The 18736-nt window shown below is 39.6% G+C and overlaps 1 protein-coding gene across 3 annotated transcripts in view; it reads right to left on the reverse strand.

Annotated features, from left to right (window-relative positions):
• The window catches only part of SAMSN1 (SAM domain, SH3 domain and nuclear localization signals 1), a 136969-nt gene that overhangs the window by 36604 nt on the left and 81629 nt on the right, over positions 1-18736 (reverse strand). The window contains exon 1 of one of the 3 annotated variants that reach the window (XM_014580526.4): positions 10823-10978. The exons of the other annotated variants lie outside the window; for them this stretch is intronic. Within the exon in view, the coding sequence (XP_014436012.1) occupies positions 10823-10879 (57 nt within the window). The 5' untranslated portion in view covers positions 10880-10978. Of the gene's footprint in view, positions 1-10822; positions 10979-18736 lie in introns of those variants that run through there. 3 annotated transcript variants of the gene reach the window in all.

An 18736-nucleotide genomic window follows, 5' to 3' on the forward strand; every position in this document is an offset into this window, starting at 1 on the left:
GCTAAGTGAAGTTGATTTCTCCATCTCGCTACTGCAAGATAGCAGTCTGTGACAAATTTATGTCTCTAACATAAAGAGAAGGGAACAGTCTTTTGTTTGTTGCTTTCCCTAAGTTTTACCATGACCATTCTGTTGGGTGGCACTCCCCCAATAATCTTTCAGGTTCAGAAGCAAAAGATGTCCTCCAAAAAAATCAACATAGTATTATTCCGTGCTCCTGGACTGTCACGTCCTATCATTCAGCATTCCAAAGCATATATCTTGAAACACCTTTTAAATGACATCATCGAGACCCAACACAGGAAATTTCTGCTTCCTTCAGTACCAGAGTAAGTCACCCAGCTATCCAGACATCTCATAAAGCTATAAATGAGACAAGTGCCAGATGAGAGAAAGGGATGGCTTTGTTGTTCTCCGGAAGATGAGAATGCAATTCAGACATGAATGGAGAAGAAGGAGAGTGGGTTGCTTGGTTTCTCCATAAAGATGGTGTGATAATATAGGGCAACAAGAGGCCCTTCCATATTTCTTCTTCAGTGAAAAATGAAAGCTGGTGGCTTGTCTGTGCCACGTTGGGCATGGCATGCCTTTGTACACACACACACACACACACACACACACACACACACACACACACACATATACACGCAGCAGTGGAGATTCAGTGATTCAAGTGGAGCAGGTTCTGACTCAACATCTTACCCTAAAGAGCTGTCTCGCATGTTAGGAGTATTGTTTAGTCAGAGGATGGTAAAAATATTTCATTTATGTTAAAATATGAATGGTGTGTTAAGGCTGGATCCCAGAGCTTCTTATTGTTAGATTATATTGGATTCACCCAGTCCTCCTTTTTTCTCCCCATTCATGGAACAAACTAAGGAAAAATGCAGAGATAACAAAAGCTACAGAATTGGCAGTATGGGGTGTATTATGTGTAATAATATAAGCAGCTGAAACAGCAGCACTGGTGACAGCAGAAGCTTTAAATCTCCAGGATTTTTGCTAGACTCTGAACTTTAGCGATCCATCTCAGGAGGAGGAAGAATAATAATGCTTCCAGAAGGGAAGAAGAGATGAAGAAAGAAAAAAGGTAGAAGAAATAGGAAATATTCCAGGTTGCCCCTCTGAGAGACAATTTGTCAACTGGTGATAAACCTGCAACCTCTTATAAACAACCCTATCATATATTTCTATAGCCTTCATTTCTTTTTGCATTACTGATTGCTCAAAGACTTTTTGCTGTGTTGTTGATACTACCATGAGAATGCACATAAGTTCATCTACAGCTTGGTCCGCAGTAAAAATGTTGCTGTTGCCAATTTGATAAAAAGAATAATACTGTTGTTAGCCTCCATCATCAGTCCCACCATCCCTTCCTCTTCTTCCTCTCTCCAGCTTTCAGAAAGAAGTGATGTGAGGCTAAAGTGTTCAGAAGTATGAGCGGTAGCTGAAAACACCATGCCCCCTCTCTCTCTTTTGCCTGAGATTCCACCTCTCCCACCCCCACTCATCCACCAGAGAAAACACCCCACATGGCCACGGGTCCCCAGTGTACCTCCAGCTCCAGTGCACTGGAAGGGTAGTGTAGCTGGAGCATCTCCCAGCCCTGGAAGGATAGGTGGGTTGGCCAGAGTGTCCTCAGCCCCAGCCTCCTGGGCAGTCACTGCGGCTGGAGCAACCCCAGCTGCAGAGCACTCGGTGAGAAATGCAGGCCACATGCACACCAGCTCCAGTCTGCCCGCCCCAACTTCTTGGCCAAAGGGAAAGGGATCTGGAAGTATACAGGAGTGGGTCTGGGGTGGGATTGTGGGCAGGGCCATGCCAGGTTGTTCGGGGAGGCACAGCCTTCCCCTGCCTATGCTACCCGCCACTTATGATTAGAGCCATTCAACTTCCTACTGCTGGTATCACCTATTATTTCAGTCCAATCTGCCATAGCTCCAAGAGCGGTTTTCACACCACTGGAGTCAATTATGTAGGAGGTTGTTTAATGCTATTTGCCACATGGAAACTATCTCCCTAGTTCATGGGGATTTAGACCTCCAAAATGAAGTCTCTTAATGGACTCACTCCTGGCTGGCAAATGCAAACAGCTTCTTGCTGTGCTAGCAATCTGTGAACAGCTTCATATGGATTGACGCAGGAACGCTACTTATTGCACTCAAGTTTCTTTTCTTGACTTGAAGAGGGCAGATCCAATGCAGAGAGACAACATACAGCATAGTTATGAAACATTTAGTTATGAAACATGTTTATCTGCTCATGATGCCACGTCAGTCCATACAATAATGTATGGTGTCTTTGGCTAATACATTAAAACTGTTCTATGCTAAATTAAATGTGGCTGTCAGTTACTTCAGGTCTCGTAAGTGAACTATGAATATTCTGACACAGATTACTGGCAGAGAGCGATCATAAACGAAGAACTGAAAGCCACATCGTCTGCTTCCCCAACACAGACAGTCCTTTTCCAAGTAATTATTTGACAAGTATCAAACACCTTATTCACTTATGTTTCAAAGGTATTTGACATTACCTGAAAATACAGTAGTGCAATTAGCCAAAGTGCTCTATACAATTAAATGTAGAAAAAAATATGTTCAGATTTTTAGCTGGTATAAATCTAATAACTTCAGCAAACCTCTCTGTTTTATATCAGCTGAGTATCTGCCCCCTTGGGCTTATGAGTGTGTGCATATGTGTGTGTCTGATGGAGAACCTAGTTTTTTCAAAAATGTCCCCTTTAGAGCAACTGGAAATGTGACATGAATATTCAGTACACTGAAGAGCTCAACTGGAGCATCCACCTGGGAATCCTAGGGCCTTAATATCTCATCATAGAATCAGATTAATTCCTGGAGTCTTACCCCTGGGAGAGAACACTACCTCTGGGTTTCAAAATCCCATCTTGCTCCTGGACAAACATCATGGAAAACAGCTGTCTAAATATTCCTCCAATGAAAGACAAAAAGAAAATCACCCATGGTTCCCTCTAACCGTGTTCTAGATTTTATACAGCCTGAGGGAAATAGGAAAATCTATTTGAAATGTCACCCATAATCTTTTGTATACACATTTATATATTTGGTTATTTCTAGTATGTTTTTTCACATAAGCCCCTTTTGATAAGGGCTACAGGTATTCCCATTATAAGCCAAATCCTTAAAATTACATCCCAGATGTCATCTCTTTCTGGTTACTTTTCTGGTTCAAATGTATTTTGACAAACAGTCTTTCCACAAGAGGTAATGCTGTAAAGACCTTTAATGACAGAACTGTGTGTTCCTTTTGCCTATGTGCATAAATTTGCATAGCAGGTAGAACAGCAAAACAGCTTATCATCAGTTCATCACCTCTCATCCCTGCTAAAAAGAAATGCAAATGGAAAGGAACACCACTTCAGTCATGGCCGTGAAAATTAGCATCCGTGACATGAGCAGGGCTCATTTATGCACTTGAAATTTTAGAAAAAAATATAAAAACTTGCTATTTTCACAACTGTATCAAACTGTACCTTTGAACCATCATTAAAAAGCTGAGCTTCTACTACTCAAGGATAAACCCTAGTTAATATTCATTAACTCTGAACAATCTCTACACAGCAGGCCTTAGTCTACAGAAGTTCTAATTATGCCTTGAATTATTCTGGGTTGTAAGGCTTCTGGCACCTTTATTTTGTATTTTCTTTTCTCTCATCAGTATTCCCCTTACAGAGTGCTGCTCAAACCCACATAGGAGAAAAAGCTGCATTGGGAAGCTTACTTAACATCTGCCCACTCTGCAGGCATGATCCGCAAACACTAATGCAAATGAGTATTTCAACTTCTACAGGACTAGTCATGTGAGAAATGAGCCCACTCCTGTGAGCAAACTCATTTATGTAAGTGTTTGCAGGATCATTCTCTACATCAAGAACACAGACCAGGAGTAAAATCCTGGTACCGCTGAAACCTCTGGTATTGATTTCACTGGGGCCAGGATTTCAACAAAAGTATACAAGAAGGGAAACTATTGGTGTGATGTAATTTTAGAGTACGATAGCTTTGCAGTGAAATATTTTTAGCTCTGATGAGATTAGCCTTGTTATTTCGTATGAACCCTTTGAGCTCTGAAAATTAATAATATCAAGCTCACAGGGACATTATGGAGCAGTTTGAACAAATGTTGAGAATAACGGGGAAAAGGTACTCCACATGATTCTGCACCATCTCACAATTTGGACAGAGGTTCAAGCACCAAGTAGGTGAAGTATATTTGAAAACAGAATGAAACTACAAAATGTCTTGACCCTTACACATAAAGCTAGGATAGCTGTCATCTAAATAAATATATAAGGCAACACTAGCTTCAACCAAGTCCTAAGTAAAGAGTATAAAGTAAGGCTTGCTTTAGACTGGAGTGGACACAAGAAGAATTCCTTCATTCTCTACCTCTCTGTATACATTTCAGAGGCAGAAACAAGAGATAGGCTAGTTATGGTTCAGTTCTATATACTTTACAAGCAATATTTCAGTACACAATATGCACTATCTGCCCCTTATGTTGTCATGTACACCTGGACAAAAGCAAGAATAGAGTGAATATAAAACACTGCCTAACAACACTACTAGCATTTTACGCTCATGTTGCACAAGTGCGGCACAAGGTGCATGGCACTAGAGCATCAGGTTCTTTTAGAAGCATTCTGATTAAATTATCCTTCCTCCCCTGCATCAGGATGGCAAATGCAACTGAAATCTGACCAGCTGCACATAAATAGCCCCTTTCTAGGTCTGGCAGAGGTGTGCGGATGGGTGGGCCTGAGTGAGTATCAAATGGTGATTCTAAAAGTCTGAAAAAAATCACTTCCATTGGTGCCTATTAAGATTATAGCAGAGTTTAAAGGAAGCAATCAAAATCCCACTGAGGTCATTGAAATGACCCCTATTGACTTCAGGGTCCAGGCTCTAAACAAAGCCCTTTGCGATATTATACGCATTCTCGCTGCCCAGAGACAGGCATAGAGCTTGCTAGTGGGAAAATGTACATAAACTTGTAACTGAGTAATCTAAACAAATTTTGTAAAGAGCATCCACTACTAGCTGCCCTAAAAATAATCTCTCAAGGCAGTAGCTGAAACTGGTGTAGAAAGATCGTTGTCTCTACAAGTCAGAGAAGTCTTAGAAGTCAGAGATCAGCATGACCACAGATCTCAGCGCTCAGAGCTTTCAGACCTAAACGGAAACCCCATTTTTCTCCTAACCTGTCCTCAGTATGACATTTAAATAACCGAAGTCCAGTCCCCACTGAGTAGAAAGGAAAGGGAAGAGGGAGCACTGAGAGAAATTTATCTTGATAGATGCACTTATATATATGGTACCAGAGTGATAGGAAACCACGTGAAAAATCTAAACGGAAAAAAATGAGATAATTAGGTGCATGAAAAAAATATAATGAACCTCACAACTTTAGGGTCTTTCCACATTTTGTTGTGAATTCTGCAGTATTTGAAATTTTCTTCTTTAGAAACGGAAAGGTTAGAAAATTTCAAAGTTTCTTCGCCAGGTCCTCCTGGCCAACGTATAAAGGTATAGCTCCAGTGAAGTATGTGCAGCAAAATAGATATGCATTAGCTGAGGATCTGTCCCTTCTTCTTATCTCTTTAGACACCACTGTCACAATGTAACCTTGTATTCTATTACCCTGCAAACCAGACTTGCAGAAAACTATCACAGAACACAGCAGAAGGAGAAGTTTTCCTTACGCTTTCAAAGCACACATTCAGCTCTGGAATGAAACCAGACATGGAAAGTTTTGACTCAAACCATGACTGTTCATTCGCATTACATAAATATATATATATGATATGTATTATAGACATGCATGCACACGTGCTTGCTATTTCCTCTAGGAAAGTAAATTAACAGGCACCCCCTCTATATAACACAGAGAATAGTAACACTATCTAATTGCCTTCAGATAGTAAATACCACCATTTTAACAGTGAACACTTATCCATACATACATCCTGCCATACATCCCAATACAAGTTGGGGGCCAGCTGCCAAAGAGCCTCTATAGTGGCCAACCAACCACCTCAATTAGTGAAGCATAGCTAACTGTCTAGCGGCAGCTTTCCAACCCCATCTTCACATGATTTTCCTTTGCCAACCTAAGTCTATTTGCTAGTCTTCATAGACATCAAATGCATGATACAATTATATTAAAATACAAGATTTGAAAAGGATATCATTATGGAAATTTCTTAAATTTCTGTGCATAAGAAAATATAAAAATGATGACAAAAGTGACTGGGTGAAATGTACATGAACAAATGTTGACTGGATAAAACGTGGTAGTCAGAAGACGTCTAGGGAAATCTGTTATGAAATTCTGTAAATTTCATCATAAGAGATCAACCTGCATCCTGTACATTTCCCAACTGCTCACTGAGTAAATTAGGTAACTATCTTGCTCAGAGAAAACAAGTTACAAAATGCATTATTTTATCAAACAATGGTTTAGATTTAGTATGTTCTTTCTCCATTCTTAATACCATGATCAGTAGACACTCAGCAAAAATGCTCCAATTGAGAGAGTGTCACACAATGGGGTCTAGTTCTTCTCTGCTTTGCAGCTGGTGGTGTAACTGTAACCCATACTCCTACAGGGTGTGGTTCACTGTCCCATGCAGTGCCACTTAGATCACTTATAGAGAGAGAGTTTCCTCTATATCCGCGGTGTCTAACACGCTAGCCACTAGCCACATGCAGCTATTTGGCCACTCTAGTGGCTACTGCTTCAGGACTGGTTGAGCTCTACAACCTTACCTGAGAACCAGGGGCTTTTAGCTCAGGTTGTAGAGGCTCCCAGTTTTGTTTTCGCCTGTTGAAGTTACATAATCAATGCCCAAAGTGAGTGTAAGGTGAGTGAAATGCATCCAAAGTAAGAGTGGCAATGAGGACACAGAGGGTATGTCTAGATTACATACCTCTGCCGACAGAGGCATGTAAAATAGGCTACTCAACATAATCAATGAAGCGGGGATTTAAATATCCCCGGCTTCATTAAAATAAAAATGGCCGCCATGCCATGCCGGCTCAATTGATCAACGGCATAGCGTGCGAGTCAAGATGTGGATTGGTCAACAAGGGAAGCCTTTGTCGACCTCTCCTGTAAACCTCATTTCACGATCAGCTGAGCCGGTATGGCGCGGTGGCCATTTTTATTTTAATGAAGCCAGGGATATTTAAATCCTCGCTTCATTGACTATGTCGGGTAACCTATTTTACATGCCTCTGTCAGCAGAGGCATGTAATCTAGACATACCCAGACTGACTTGCTCAGACCAGCAAGCTGTTTTCAGGCTGAATTCTAGATCTACATACTATAGCAGAAGAAGTGATATGTACGAAGAGTACAATTATACTAGGTACGAAGGTGATTCCAATATAAATCTGAATGGAAAATACATTTGATTTGGAAAATAAAATGAAATTAAAGGTACACTGTTTATTTATTTGTATAGCATCGTAGGTGTTCATGGAACTCTTTAACAGAATAAGTCAACTAAAATAGGAAATGTAGAAATGTCCTTTTAATTTATTATTACATTTATACGGATCACTATGTACCATTATTCAGTAGTCACCAGTCAATGCATTTTAATTTGGGCCTGATTCTGTCATCCTTAGCTAGGAGAAATCCATGAGTAGCCCTAATAAAATCAGTGGGACTATTTGGTCAGAAAGGTACCCATTCCATGGGAGTAAAGGTGGTAGTGTTGGGTCCTTAATGAATATATCTCAGAAGAAAATTAAAACTATTTACAAATGAGAAGAGAAGGATTGTCTCATGCTTACCTGAAACTATAGTAAAGAAGACCATTGTCAGGCACATAGATGAACATAATTTGTTGGGGAAAGTCAGCATGTTTTCTATAAAGGGAAATAATGCCTTACTAATCTACTAGAATTATTTGAGAGAGGACAGGATCCAGTAAATATAGTGTACTTAGAGTTATAGAAAACCTTTAACAAGGTCCCTCACCAAAGGCTCTTAAGTAAAGTAAGTTGTCATGGGATACGAGGGAAGGGCCTCTCATGGACTGATGACTGGTTAAAAGACAGGAAACCAAATCTAGAAATAAATGGTCAGTTTCCAGAATGGAGAGAGGTAACTAATGATATCCCACTGGGGACTGTAGTAGAACCAACCCTTTTTAACATATTCATAAATAATCTGGAGAATGGGGTGAACAGTGAGGGGCAAAATATGTGGAAGATACTAAACTGCTCAAGAAAGTTAAGTCCAAATCAGACTGTGACAAGCTTCAAATCATAAGAACATAAGAATGGCCAGACTGGGTTAGAGGAACAGTCCATCTAGCCCAGTATCCTGTCTGCCAACAATGGACAATACCACTGGCCGATGCCCCAGAGGGAGGGAACACAACAGGTAATCCTCACACGATCCCGCCGCTGTCACCCATTTTCAGAAAAAGATTTTACAAAACTAGGTGACTGGGCAACAAAATGGCAGATACATTTTAATGTTTATAAATGAAAAATAATGCATATTAGAAAACATAATCTCTACTATACGTACAAAATGATGGGAACTAAATTAGTTATTGCCACTCAAGAGAGTGCTCTTGGAGTCACTGTGGATAGTTCTCTGAAAACATCCACCCAATATTCAGCAGCACTCAAAAAAGCAAAACAGAATGATTTTAGGAATCATTAAAAAAAACTAGAGAATAGGACAGAGAATATCTTATTGCCTCTCTATAAATCCATGTATGACAACATCTTGAATACTGTATGCAGATATGGTCGCCTCATCTCAAAAAAATAATTTGGAATTGGAAAATTTTCAGAAAAGGGCAACAAAATTATCAGGGGTTTGAATGTCTGCTATATGAGGTGAAATTAATAAAACTGGGATTTTTTTCAGAAAAGAGGGGATTAAGGCGGGATATAATAGAGGTCTATAAAATCATGACTAGTGTGGAGAAAGTACATAAGGAAAAGTTATTTTCTTGTTCCCATAACACAAGAACTACGGGTCACCAAATGAAATTAATAGGTAGTAGGATTAAATAAATAAAAGGAAGTACTTCTCCATTCAACACACATTCAACCTGTGGAACTCCTTGCTAGCGGACATTGGCAAGACCAGGACTTTAACAGGGTTCAAAAAAGAGTTAGATACATTTATGGAGAATAGATCCATCAATTATCTAGGATGGATAGGAACAGTGTCTCTAGCCTCTGTTTGTCAGAAGCTGGGAATGGATGACAAGAGGGGAAATCACTTGATGATAACCTATTCTGTTCAATCTCTTAAGGACATTTGGCATTGGCCACCATCAGAAGACAAAATACTGGGCTAGATAGACCTATGGTCTGATCCAGTATGGCTGTTCTTATTTTTTGTCATGTGTCATTTATTTAAAACTTGTTAGTTGTTATTTTAATTTGCTGTCTATAAAATGCATCACAATAATTTGACAGCTAACTGTAAAATGTAAACATTTAACTATAGAGACAAAATGTGAATCGGGAAGGGCTAGATCCAGTGCTCATTGAAATCTATGAAATCAATGGTCCATAAATCATATAATAGAAATGGGGGTTTCTCACAGAAAGGCCAATAGAGGTTACAACAGAAAATTCTTCTGATGAACAAGTGTCCTCAGTGATCTTTTAGGACTGACAATTTACAAGCTGAGGCATGAACCCATGCCAGGGGAGTTAGTTCTACATGCTAGCAGACACACTACTGAGAGCAGTATGAAGTTGGCTAGGGCTCGCTATAGGGTGACTGGATGTCCTGATTTTATAGGCATAGTTCTGATATTCAGGGTCTTGTCTTATCTAAGTGCCTATTACCCTCTCCCCTTACCATCCTTCCCCCCCACCCCCCCCACCGCATCCTGATTTTTCACACTGGCTATCTGGTCACCTTGCTCGTGAGGACCCTTTGTTAAAATTCTGGCACTACTCAACTGAAGAAAAGTGTGGATATTTTGGATTTTGTCTCATGTTTCATATCTGCCAGTGATAACTTACCTGAGGACTCAGGAAAGTATTTTTGAAGGCATTTTATTTCTTTGCTTTGAGAAGGACCAGAATGCACCTAATTATAGGAATTGAAGTTTACTTCCTAGGACAAGACATTACCATGCATCATACCTTTTCTCTTCCTCCTCCAACTTCAGATCACAGAAGTTGAACAATGTGGCATACCAACAATTGACTCAGCATATATTTTCAGGCTGAAAGTATAAACATTTCCAGCAAAGTGCAGCTGACTAAAAGATTGCTAGCCACACACTGTCTCTTTCTTTACTATTATGAAACAGCAATTACATTTGGGAAAAAAATTATACTGCTGGCCCACACTTACCTGCTACATTCATGGTTTATCACAGTCTGAAGAGGGGGACTTATGTGGGTGCTATTATCAAAATAGCAGCAACACATTAGTCAACAAACAACACTAGCAGCCTGTTCAAATTTACACCTACAAATTTTGCTCTGTCCATTTACAGTGTGAATGGCAGTTCCATAACAAAGATTCTGTAAACTGAAGCCCCTAAACTGAATGTATGCAAACTGAGCCAGAAGATTATAGTAATGGAGCACAAGTCAATGCTCCCGAGGCACTATTGTGTATTAGATTTTCCTGTTCAACCTTTTCATAGATGCTACAAAGTCTGTACCATTGCACATGATTTTTTTTAAAGTGAATGACTGATGTTCAACTCTTTCAAGCATCAAAAACACCCACTTTGCCAACTGTTAAGCATCTCTTTTATTATTGTAGAGCATTCTCTTACCTTTGGCTTTTGACATTTCTCCTTCTCCGCCACGTTGGAAGGCCTTCGCTTCAACATTTTAAAATTTGGATTTATCCAGATTAGGAGCAGTTGTCTGACTTCAAGCTAACTCAGTGTAACAGTGCAGGAAATATTGAGTGCACTTCAGCAGAATGGTACTTCCTTACACTACTCAGGAAATGACTTAACTTTTGTATGGGGGGAGGGAAGGAAAGTACTACATTGTGAGGTGGGGCACATCATCAACCATCAAGGCAGCATCAGCCAAAAGAATGAGCACAGGACTCAGAACCAGTAGCTTCTGAGTTCTCTTCCAACCACAGTCACCATTCATTCTTAATAATAATATAGGGACCCTGCTTCTTCCAGACATCTCACCCAGCCTTGCATTGATCATACCAATCAATGCAAGCATCCCTGGTCTAGAGTGGGAGCTCCTGCTATGCTGAAATGACATTTTTCCTCAATGGATTTGAAGATTAACATGAGGAGTGCCCAAAAATAAGTTGAAGAGAGAAAGACATGGCATGTGGGAACCCAAAGACCTCTTTTAAATTCTTTAAAAACAGCTAAGATGCCTAAAGTAGAAAAGAGATGTAGGGTATCCAAACCAGTATCTCATTTTTTGTTTTCATTTTCATATAATTTGACAAGGAGACAGAATAAGGCAGCAGAAATCCCGTAGCTTCAGTATCTTGAGGAGAGCTGACCAGATTGCCACCCTATAAAAACCTGAACCCATGCAAAACACTGCTGACTTCTCGCTGAAAGCTGTAGGAGAATCCAGCAGCTTTAAACATATACCTTCAACAGGATCTCAAATGAAGCTTTTTGCTATAAATGGATAAGCATGGATTTTTTGAAGATTAATTGTAGTAAAAATATGGATTTTGTATTAAAATTTAGGCAATTAAAATGTCAATGTTAAAATTTGTCAAAATTACAATTTTTGAAATTTTCAACCAGCCTTTTATAATTTCATGGTTAGGTTTTGTTTTAATAATAAACTGTAGACAGCCAGTCATGGCAGATATCTTCTGGGAATAAAAATTCACAAATCTGGTTAAGCCATAAACAATGCAGATATTGCTTTGTTCTTGTCTTCCTTTTACAACCGTATTTGAATGAACCTGAATCCTGAAACAAGTTAAAAGGTGAGAAAGCAGATGAAATGTTTGTTAAAATCCAGCAAGAGATAGCCAGCTCTCATGACAAGGGCTGCCTTTTTCATATTCCTGTAAAGATAATTCTAATTTTCCTGATGCATAAATGAGGACAGGAATTAGGTAAGGGTAATTACTATATTTTTTAAATGTTCCCTTTCTTCCAGATTAACTATCAAAATAAGGCAACTTGGATATCAATTTTCAGGTGAGTCATCATTTAATTTTGTTATGCCAACTTCTGTGTCTACAGATGCATGATTTAGGAGACAATGTCAAGTTTGGGTAGCTGATATGTTGGGCAGATTGGTAACGTGCTGAAAGAGTCTCAGGAAATGGGGTAACTGAATGGATGCCTGAAGTGTTTCTTTCCAGACTTTCGAAAGACAGGTTTTCTTTAAAAGACGCAGAATGTCTGTGAAGACAATGCAATATCATTCTTGTGTGTTGGCTGGACTCCAGTGAAATATGTGTGCAAGAGGAACAAAAGATTTCTGTTTACATATTCTTATCAGGTAGCACCAATAAAGAAATATGAGGGGGTAAGATATCCATCCTCATACAAATGATAGCAACACCTGAAAAGTCCATTTAGATTGAAACACATTACCATAAGGGTTGAACTCACCCTGGTAACTTAGTAATTACATATTTTGCTGTAATTAAACCATTTTTTCTTTATAAATGTATTATGGCATTGGATTGTGTTTCTCTTTAATCTTTTAAGCTATATGCAAACTTTAGAATTAAATCAGACTGCACTGATCATTAGGCTGTGATTCTGTCCACTGTTTAAATCTTCATGATGAATAAATGGGAACTCATCTGATATGAGTAATAGATGAGCTTCTCTTCTGTAGCATATTTATTGTTAAACAGGACGAAAAAGGCCTTTGCAAGAAATATAGTCTCCACCCATATCTATTTCTTCTCCTCATTCACAGACCAGACAAATTATAACAGCTTGAAGGCTGACCTGATTATCATCTTGTCCTTGAAAGGTTGATACATACATTAGTTTTAGAAACTGCCAGAGGAGGGGGAAAAAATCCAAAGGTAACATTAAATGTACTTAATTTAGTAAACCAGTATATTTAAAAGAGGTTTCATTTAATATTTAAAATAACAGGTGTGGTAATATCATACTTCATGATGATAGCCTTTCAATTGGATATCCCCCAAATACCCAATATCCCAATACTTTTGCTATGGATCTGATAAGAAGAATTGAAAACCTTATCTACCCCATACAAAATATACACCAACTTGAAAAGAGGTATGGTGAAGTCAATAAGAGCTGTAGCTACTGAACTCTTTTAAAAAATCAGGCCCTTACTATCTCAAATTGGGCATCCAAAATAAATGGACACATTTGAAGATGTTGGTCTTTATATGTAGTTTACAGACATACCTACTCTTAACAAGAGAAAGCAACGACACAGCAGATATTTCACTTGCTTACATCACAGTCAGAGTGCACCTTGTTGCACTCACATTGTGTAAATCCTTGGGAAGAGATTTCTGATCTCAATGGAGAGGGCTTAAATGTCACCAGTTTCAGCCTTATCAGTGGAGCAACACTGGCATGTAATATGGTAGAAAAAGACCCAAAACCTCAAATATATTTCAGGATGGGACTCTAATGCAAACAATAAGTGCTCTCAGGAGAGCAGGACAAATGCTATTCCCTGACCCATGGAGCACTGACTTGGCATGCTCCTAATCTCTGCTACCCTAAGTGGAGAGTGAAGTATCAAGAGTGTATGTCAAACTTCAATCCCACATAATACTGTCATGAACTAAATGGCCATGCCAGCCACTCTAGTGTTTAGAATCAACACTGGCCAAAGGAAAAATACTTTATTGAATATGATGAGGGAATGATTCTCAAAGAGAACAGCTACAGGATGTTTCACATATATCTTTTATATAGCTTTGAACTGCATAGATGAGATTTTTTTTCTTTTTCTTTGAGTCTAAGCCTTCCTTTTAGGAAAATTCCCAAGTGAGCTGTGGGTTTGTGTTGTAAAGTGGGTAGCCACAGGCTGCTCCAGTTTCCAGTAATGATTCCACACTTATGATTTCTGATGCAAGTACGTCACTGGTAGATTTCCTGTGAGATTATTGTAATCAGAGCCCTGCTTCCTGTATGTGTAACAGACAAAAAATCTTCCAGGAAAATTCTAGTGTGGTTCTAGGTATATGTGGATACAGCAGAGACCTTGTAAATATAGATGGAACTTTAAAAGCTAGAATGCAATGTTCATGTCTAGGACATCTCAGTCGATTACATTAGTGAATTCTGAGATTACTAATCAGCTACCTGAGCGTTTTATATAGGTAAATTGCATGACTATACACGAGTTGGTTTATAATATACAAGCTATTACATAAGTTGTAAGAAATGTCTTTACAAATATATTGAAAGAATGAGGACCCAAGGTTGTGATGCATTGCAGATATACTCACTGGGAAGGCCACACAATTATAGTACTTTAAATAAAAGATCTGCGGTAAAAATGTGCAGATGCTCAGTGTTAATCTAATACACAAGATATAGCATGTTTCATTCTGCAGCTTGGAAAGCAGCTTACCATGCAAGCACTAGCAGTGCAGTTGGGGATTGTTCAGAGTACCTACATGATGCTGCTGGCCTTCCTATCTCTGATTAGAATCAAGATCAGCAAAAATAAATGCTCTGATTAACTCTAATGCAGCCTGCTGTCAGGAAACTCTTTGCAGTCTGAGCCATTTTTTTTTTACTAGTAAACATCTCATGTTAAATTTCTCCAAGGATGTCAGAATGTCAAGCTGCCATACTTACATCATTAGAACAGCTGTTTAAATGCTACCATGAAAAAGAATAAAAGGAATACACTCCCTATAGTCTCTTGCAGAGCTTTAATTTAATTTGGCCTTCAAGGAGGAGGGTATTTCTTCTGTCCCCTTACATGTAGTTTCAGGTAGGCAGGATGAAAATTTGGAATAACCACTTTTGAGTCATATTAACATATAGATCCAGTTAGCTTCACCAAGAGAATAACAAGGGCTGGAATGTCCTCTTGGACATTCTCTTTGGACCAGGGGAAACTGGGGACCAGGGGAAACTGGGGAGCAAACACAGGCGGGTCTGAAGGGAAACCTTAGGGATAGTCATGCTCAAAGAAGACACTTGGGCTGATACTTATGGTTTGTTATTGTTTTTAAGTGAAACCCCATGAAGGGATGAACAAGGACACTAACTAAGGATGTTAAGAGGTGGGTAATTCACTAATCATGTAGTCGATACATTTTTTTAATCAACTACACCATTAGTCAACAAGGAAAGGCTTGCTTAGTTGTGGCTCACATTGGGTCTGCTGTGGCTCCTCAGGTTAAATGTAGTAAGAACTGGGCACACAGGCAGACCAGCTCTTACCACATTTAAAATGCAGAGCTGCACCAGGGACCAGCACAAGCCAGGATTGAGCTAGGCTCTCAGAGTCCTGGCTCACACTGGGTCCAGCAGCCCCTGTCCATGAGGCTTCCTGCTGCTCACAGGGAACCCTGCAGACATGGGCTGCTGTCAGAACAGCCTCTGTCTGCAGTGAGCCTGGTCCCACTGCGAGCAGAGGCTGCTTCACAGCAACCTCTTCTGCCCCCCTACCGCACTGCTGCCTCTGATAGAGGCAGCAGCGCAGGAGGGGGATAAGGGGGGACAGGTGGCACTGCAGAGATGGTGCTGGGGGAAACTGGCTTTTAAGCTGTCTCCCCCCAGCACCAGCTCCTGTCCCCCCCTTGCTGCCTCTACAGAAGCAGCAAGGGGTGGGGGAGTGCGTAGTCAAGTAGTTGACTCAACTACCCAATAAACCTAGGCTTGTTGGATAGTCAACTACTTGCTATTCACTTACATCCCTAACACTAACTCAGAATATGTATGTGTTCTGTTGGTTAAGGGAAAGCAACTCAGGCTAACAACACATATTGCCTTTCCTCTGCAGCCTCAACAAACAATCCAGGGATTTTATTTATTTTTGGTTCCAATTTCTCTTATGTGTTGTGATTCCTCTTCCTGTTGCCTAGTCCCCCTCACCCTACTCGATACTCTCTTTTTTTGCACTGATTTTGTGGCTCTGCCCCTGCATACCTTTTCCTACATGGTCCTTTATTAGCCCACACTCCCTCTTGTGTATCATCCCCCCTTTTTACTTTCCCATCCTCCTACCCATCTCTCAGAGATTGTCCTTTATCCCTCATCTAACTGATACCAGAGAAAGAGAAGAGAAAGCAGGCTTGGAATCTATTGCCCCACATCTTTAGTAGCTGAACTAGGCAAGGTCTACACTAAGGAGCAAAGTCAGACTAAGGCCTGCAACTCCAGCTATGTGAATAGCATAGCTGGAGTTGATGTGTCTTAGTTCGACTTACCATGGCATCACCTTTGCAAGAGGTCAACAGGAGAAACTCTCCCATTTACTTCCCTTGTTCCTCACAACCCTATAGAGTTCCAAAAAATGACGGCAGTGCGATCAGCGGTCAATTTAGTGTGTCCTTACTAGACCCACTAAATCGATCCCCGGGAGATCATAGTCTCCCAGTAAGTGAAGACAAAGCCTGAAATGGCACTGCTACCAGTCCCCTCCCACGCACATACTGCTTGATCGGCTTCCGCGGCCTTGTGTGTGAAGGGAGGTCTGCTGTTCTTTTCATCCAACCCTGTGTGGCTGGTAATCAGCTAAGAGTGGAATGCAAGTGCTTCATAGCCATAGGCAAGGGTAAGGTCCTTTCACTCTGGAAGCAGCAGGGTCACCTTTAAGCCTGTGATGACACAGCAAGCTAAGGCTCCACATTTGAATGCAGCAGCAAACTTTTACGGGTTTTACATACTAGCTAGAAGAACACTAAGGTTCTGAAGTCACATATTCAAAAGTTAGGAAACAACAGTATTAAGGTAGCCTGTACAAATGTGATTCCTTTGTGCATGTGCATTTATACACTCAGTAAATAAATTATCATAATTTTTCCCTCCGGACCCCTGCCTCATTCAGGGCACAAGACGAACCTGCTTTGGGGATGAATCAGAGTTGTGTAGTAAAGTAAATAGTTGTTTGTAGGACCCCTGCCTCATTGTGATACCAGTTTTATGTCAACGAGGCAAGCTCTATGGTAATGCAGGAAGTACTGTGGTATTTCCTTGGCCCTGCATCACTAAAAAATCTGACAGCATCAAAATCTAGAATGTATTTATTCTTACGATATTCCTGTGAGGTAGGGAAGTGATATTTTAATTTTACACGTGGACAATGGAGGTCCAGAGAAGAAGTAGCTTGTCCAAGGACATACAACAAGTTTGTGGAATTAAGCTCAGGCCTTGTGAGTCCTAGGCTAGTGCCTTAAACACTGAATGCTGCCCTGGAGAATTGGAATCTAACCTTGTCCTCCCAGAGGTCTTATGTGATATTGGATAAGTCACCTGCACCAAACTCTTCAAGGATGGTCACTAATAGTTTGTTCCTCAATTTCTGGGAACCCAATATGAGTTCCTGGGTTTAATTTGCAAAAGTGCTGAGCATTCTCAGCTGCAGCTGAATTGATGCAACTGATGTGGTACTTTGAACAGAAAATCTTGCCCTAGGTGTCTTAAACTAGGCACTTAAATTAAGTGTATACTTTTGCTCTTTTCCACCTGCACAGATCCTGTTGCAAGACTGAAGCCTTAAACTGTAAACATTTTGAAGCAAGAACTGTCTTGTGAGTTTGTACAATAGCTAGCATTATAGTTGGGACCATGTATACTTCAATATACATGTGATGTATTCATTTTTATGGAGTTTTCTCAATATTTTATGTTGAATTACAAATTGTTTTTAATAAAAATGAAAAAAAGAATTAAAACTCTAATGAAAATCTAAATAGAGGAACCAATAAATGTTAAAAACAAAACATAGCCCATGATTTTAAATTATCGTAAACATCCCATACCTACCTTCCCCCACTCACTCTCACTACTTCTTGCACAAAATTAAACTCAGTTTGTAAGTAGAGATGACCAAGAAGTTGCAGCATTTTCTGATTAATTTGGTTTTCTCTTCTTCTCATGAACTAGATTCTATCAGATTATTATTTCCTCAAGCTCAACGTTATTCAAGTGAATTTTGTCTGCACAATTGTTTGATCAACTGTTCTCTAAATTTTAGTACTTTGAGCTATCTTGGTTAGTTAAGATTGATCAGCTTAATTACCGACTATCACTTATTTTTTTACAGTAGATAAAAGTTTAATTACACTTACAACATGAATATTTGTCTGCACAAATCTTAAATTTGCTTTACATACATGTTAGTGCAAGCAAATTTAATATTCTCTTTCCTGGCACTTTTTTTCAGTTGATATTTTTGTCCCTTTCTAAAACAAATGCAAAGTCAACGACATTCAAGTTACACTAAGAAATTAAACAAAACAAGCTCACATATCCCTAGCTGGAATTAAATTTGCCTTGGTTTAGGAGGTTGTCAGAACAGCAGACTTTCTTTCACTAAAAGATCTTTATTCATATTAAATATGCAGTATCTATTACACTGATGCCTTTACATTAATGTTCCTGATGTTGCCCTGAATTGGAAATCCTCTCTGCACCTCTCAAACCATTGCTCAGCAGTGACATTATGTGTCTTCTCCTACATTTCTAAATTGACTCTGTAGGAGAGATGCAATTCAAAATACGGTCTTTTTTTTTCCAATTTATGGAGCGCCTATCCTAAACCACAGATTT

The sequence above is a fragment of the Pelodiscus sinensis genome, chromosome 1 (assembly GCF_052426305.1).
Source record: "Pelodiscus sinensis isolate ZL-2025 chromosome 1, ASM5242630v1, whole genome shotgun sequence".
Lineage (NCBI taxonomy): Eukaryota > Metazoa > Chordata > Testudines > Trionychidae > Pelodiscus > Pelodiscus sinensis.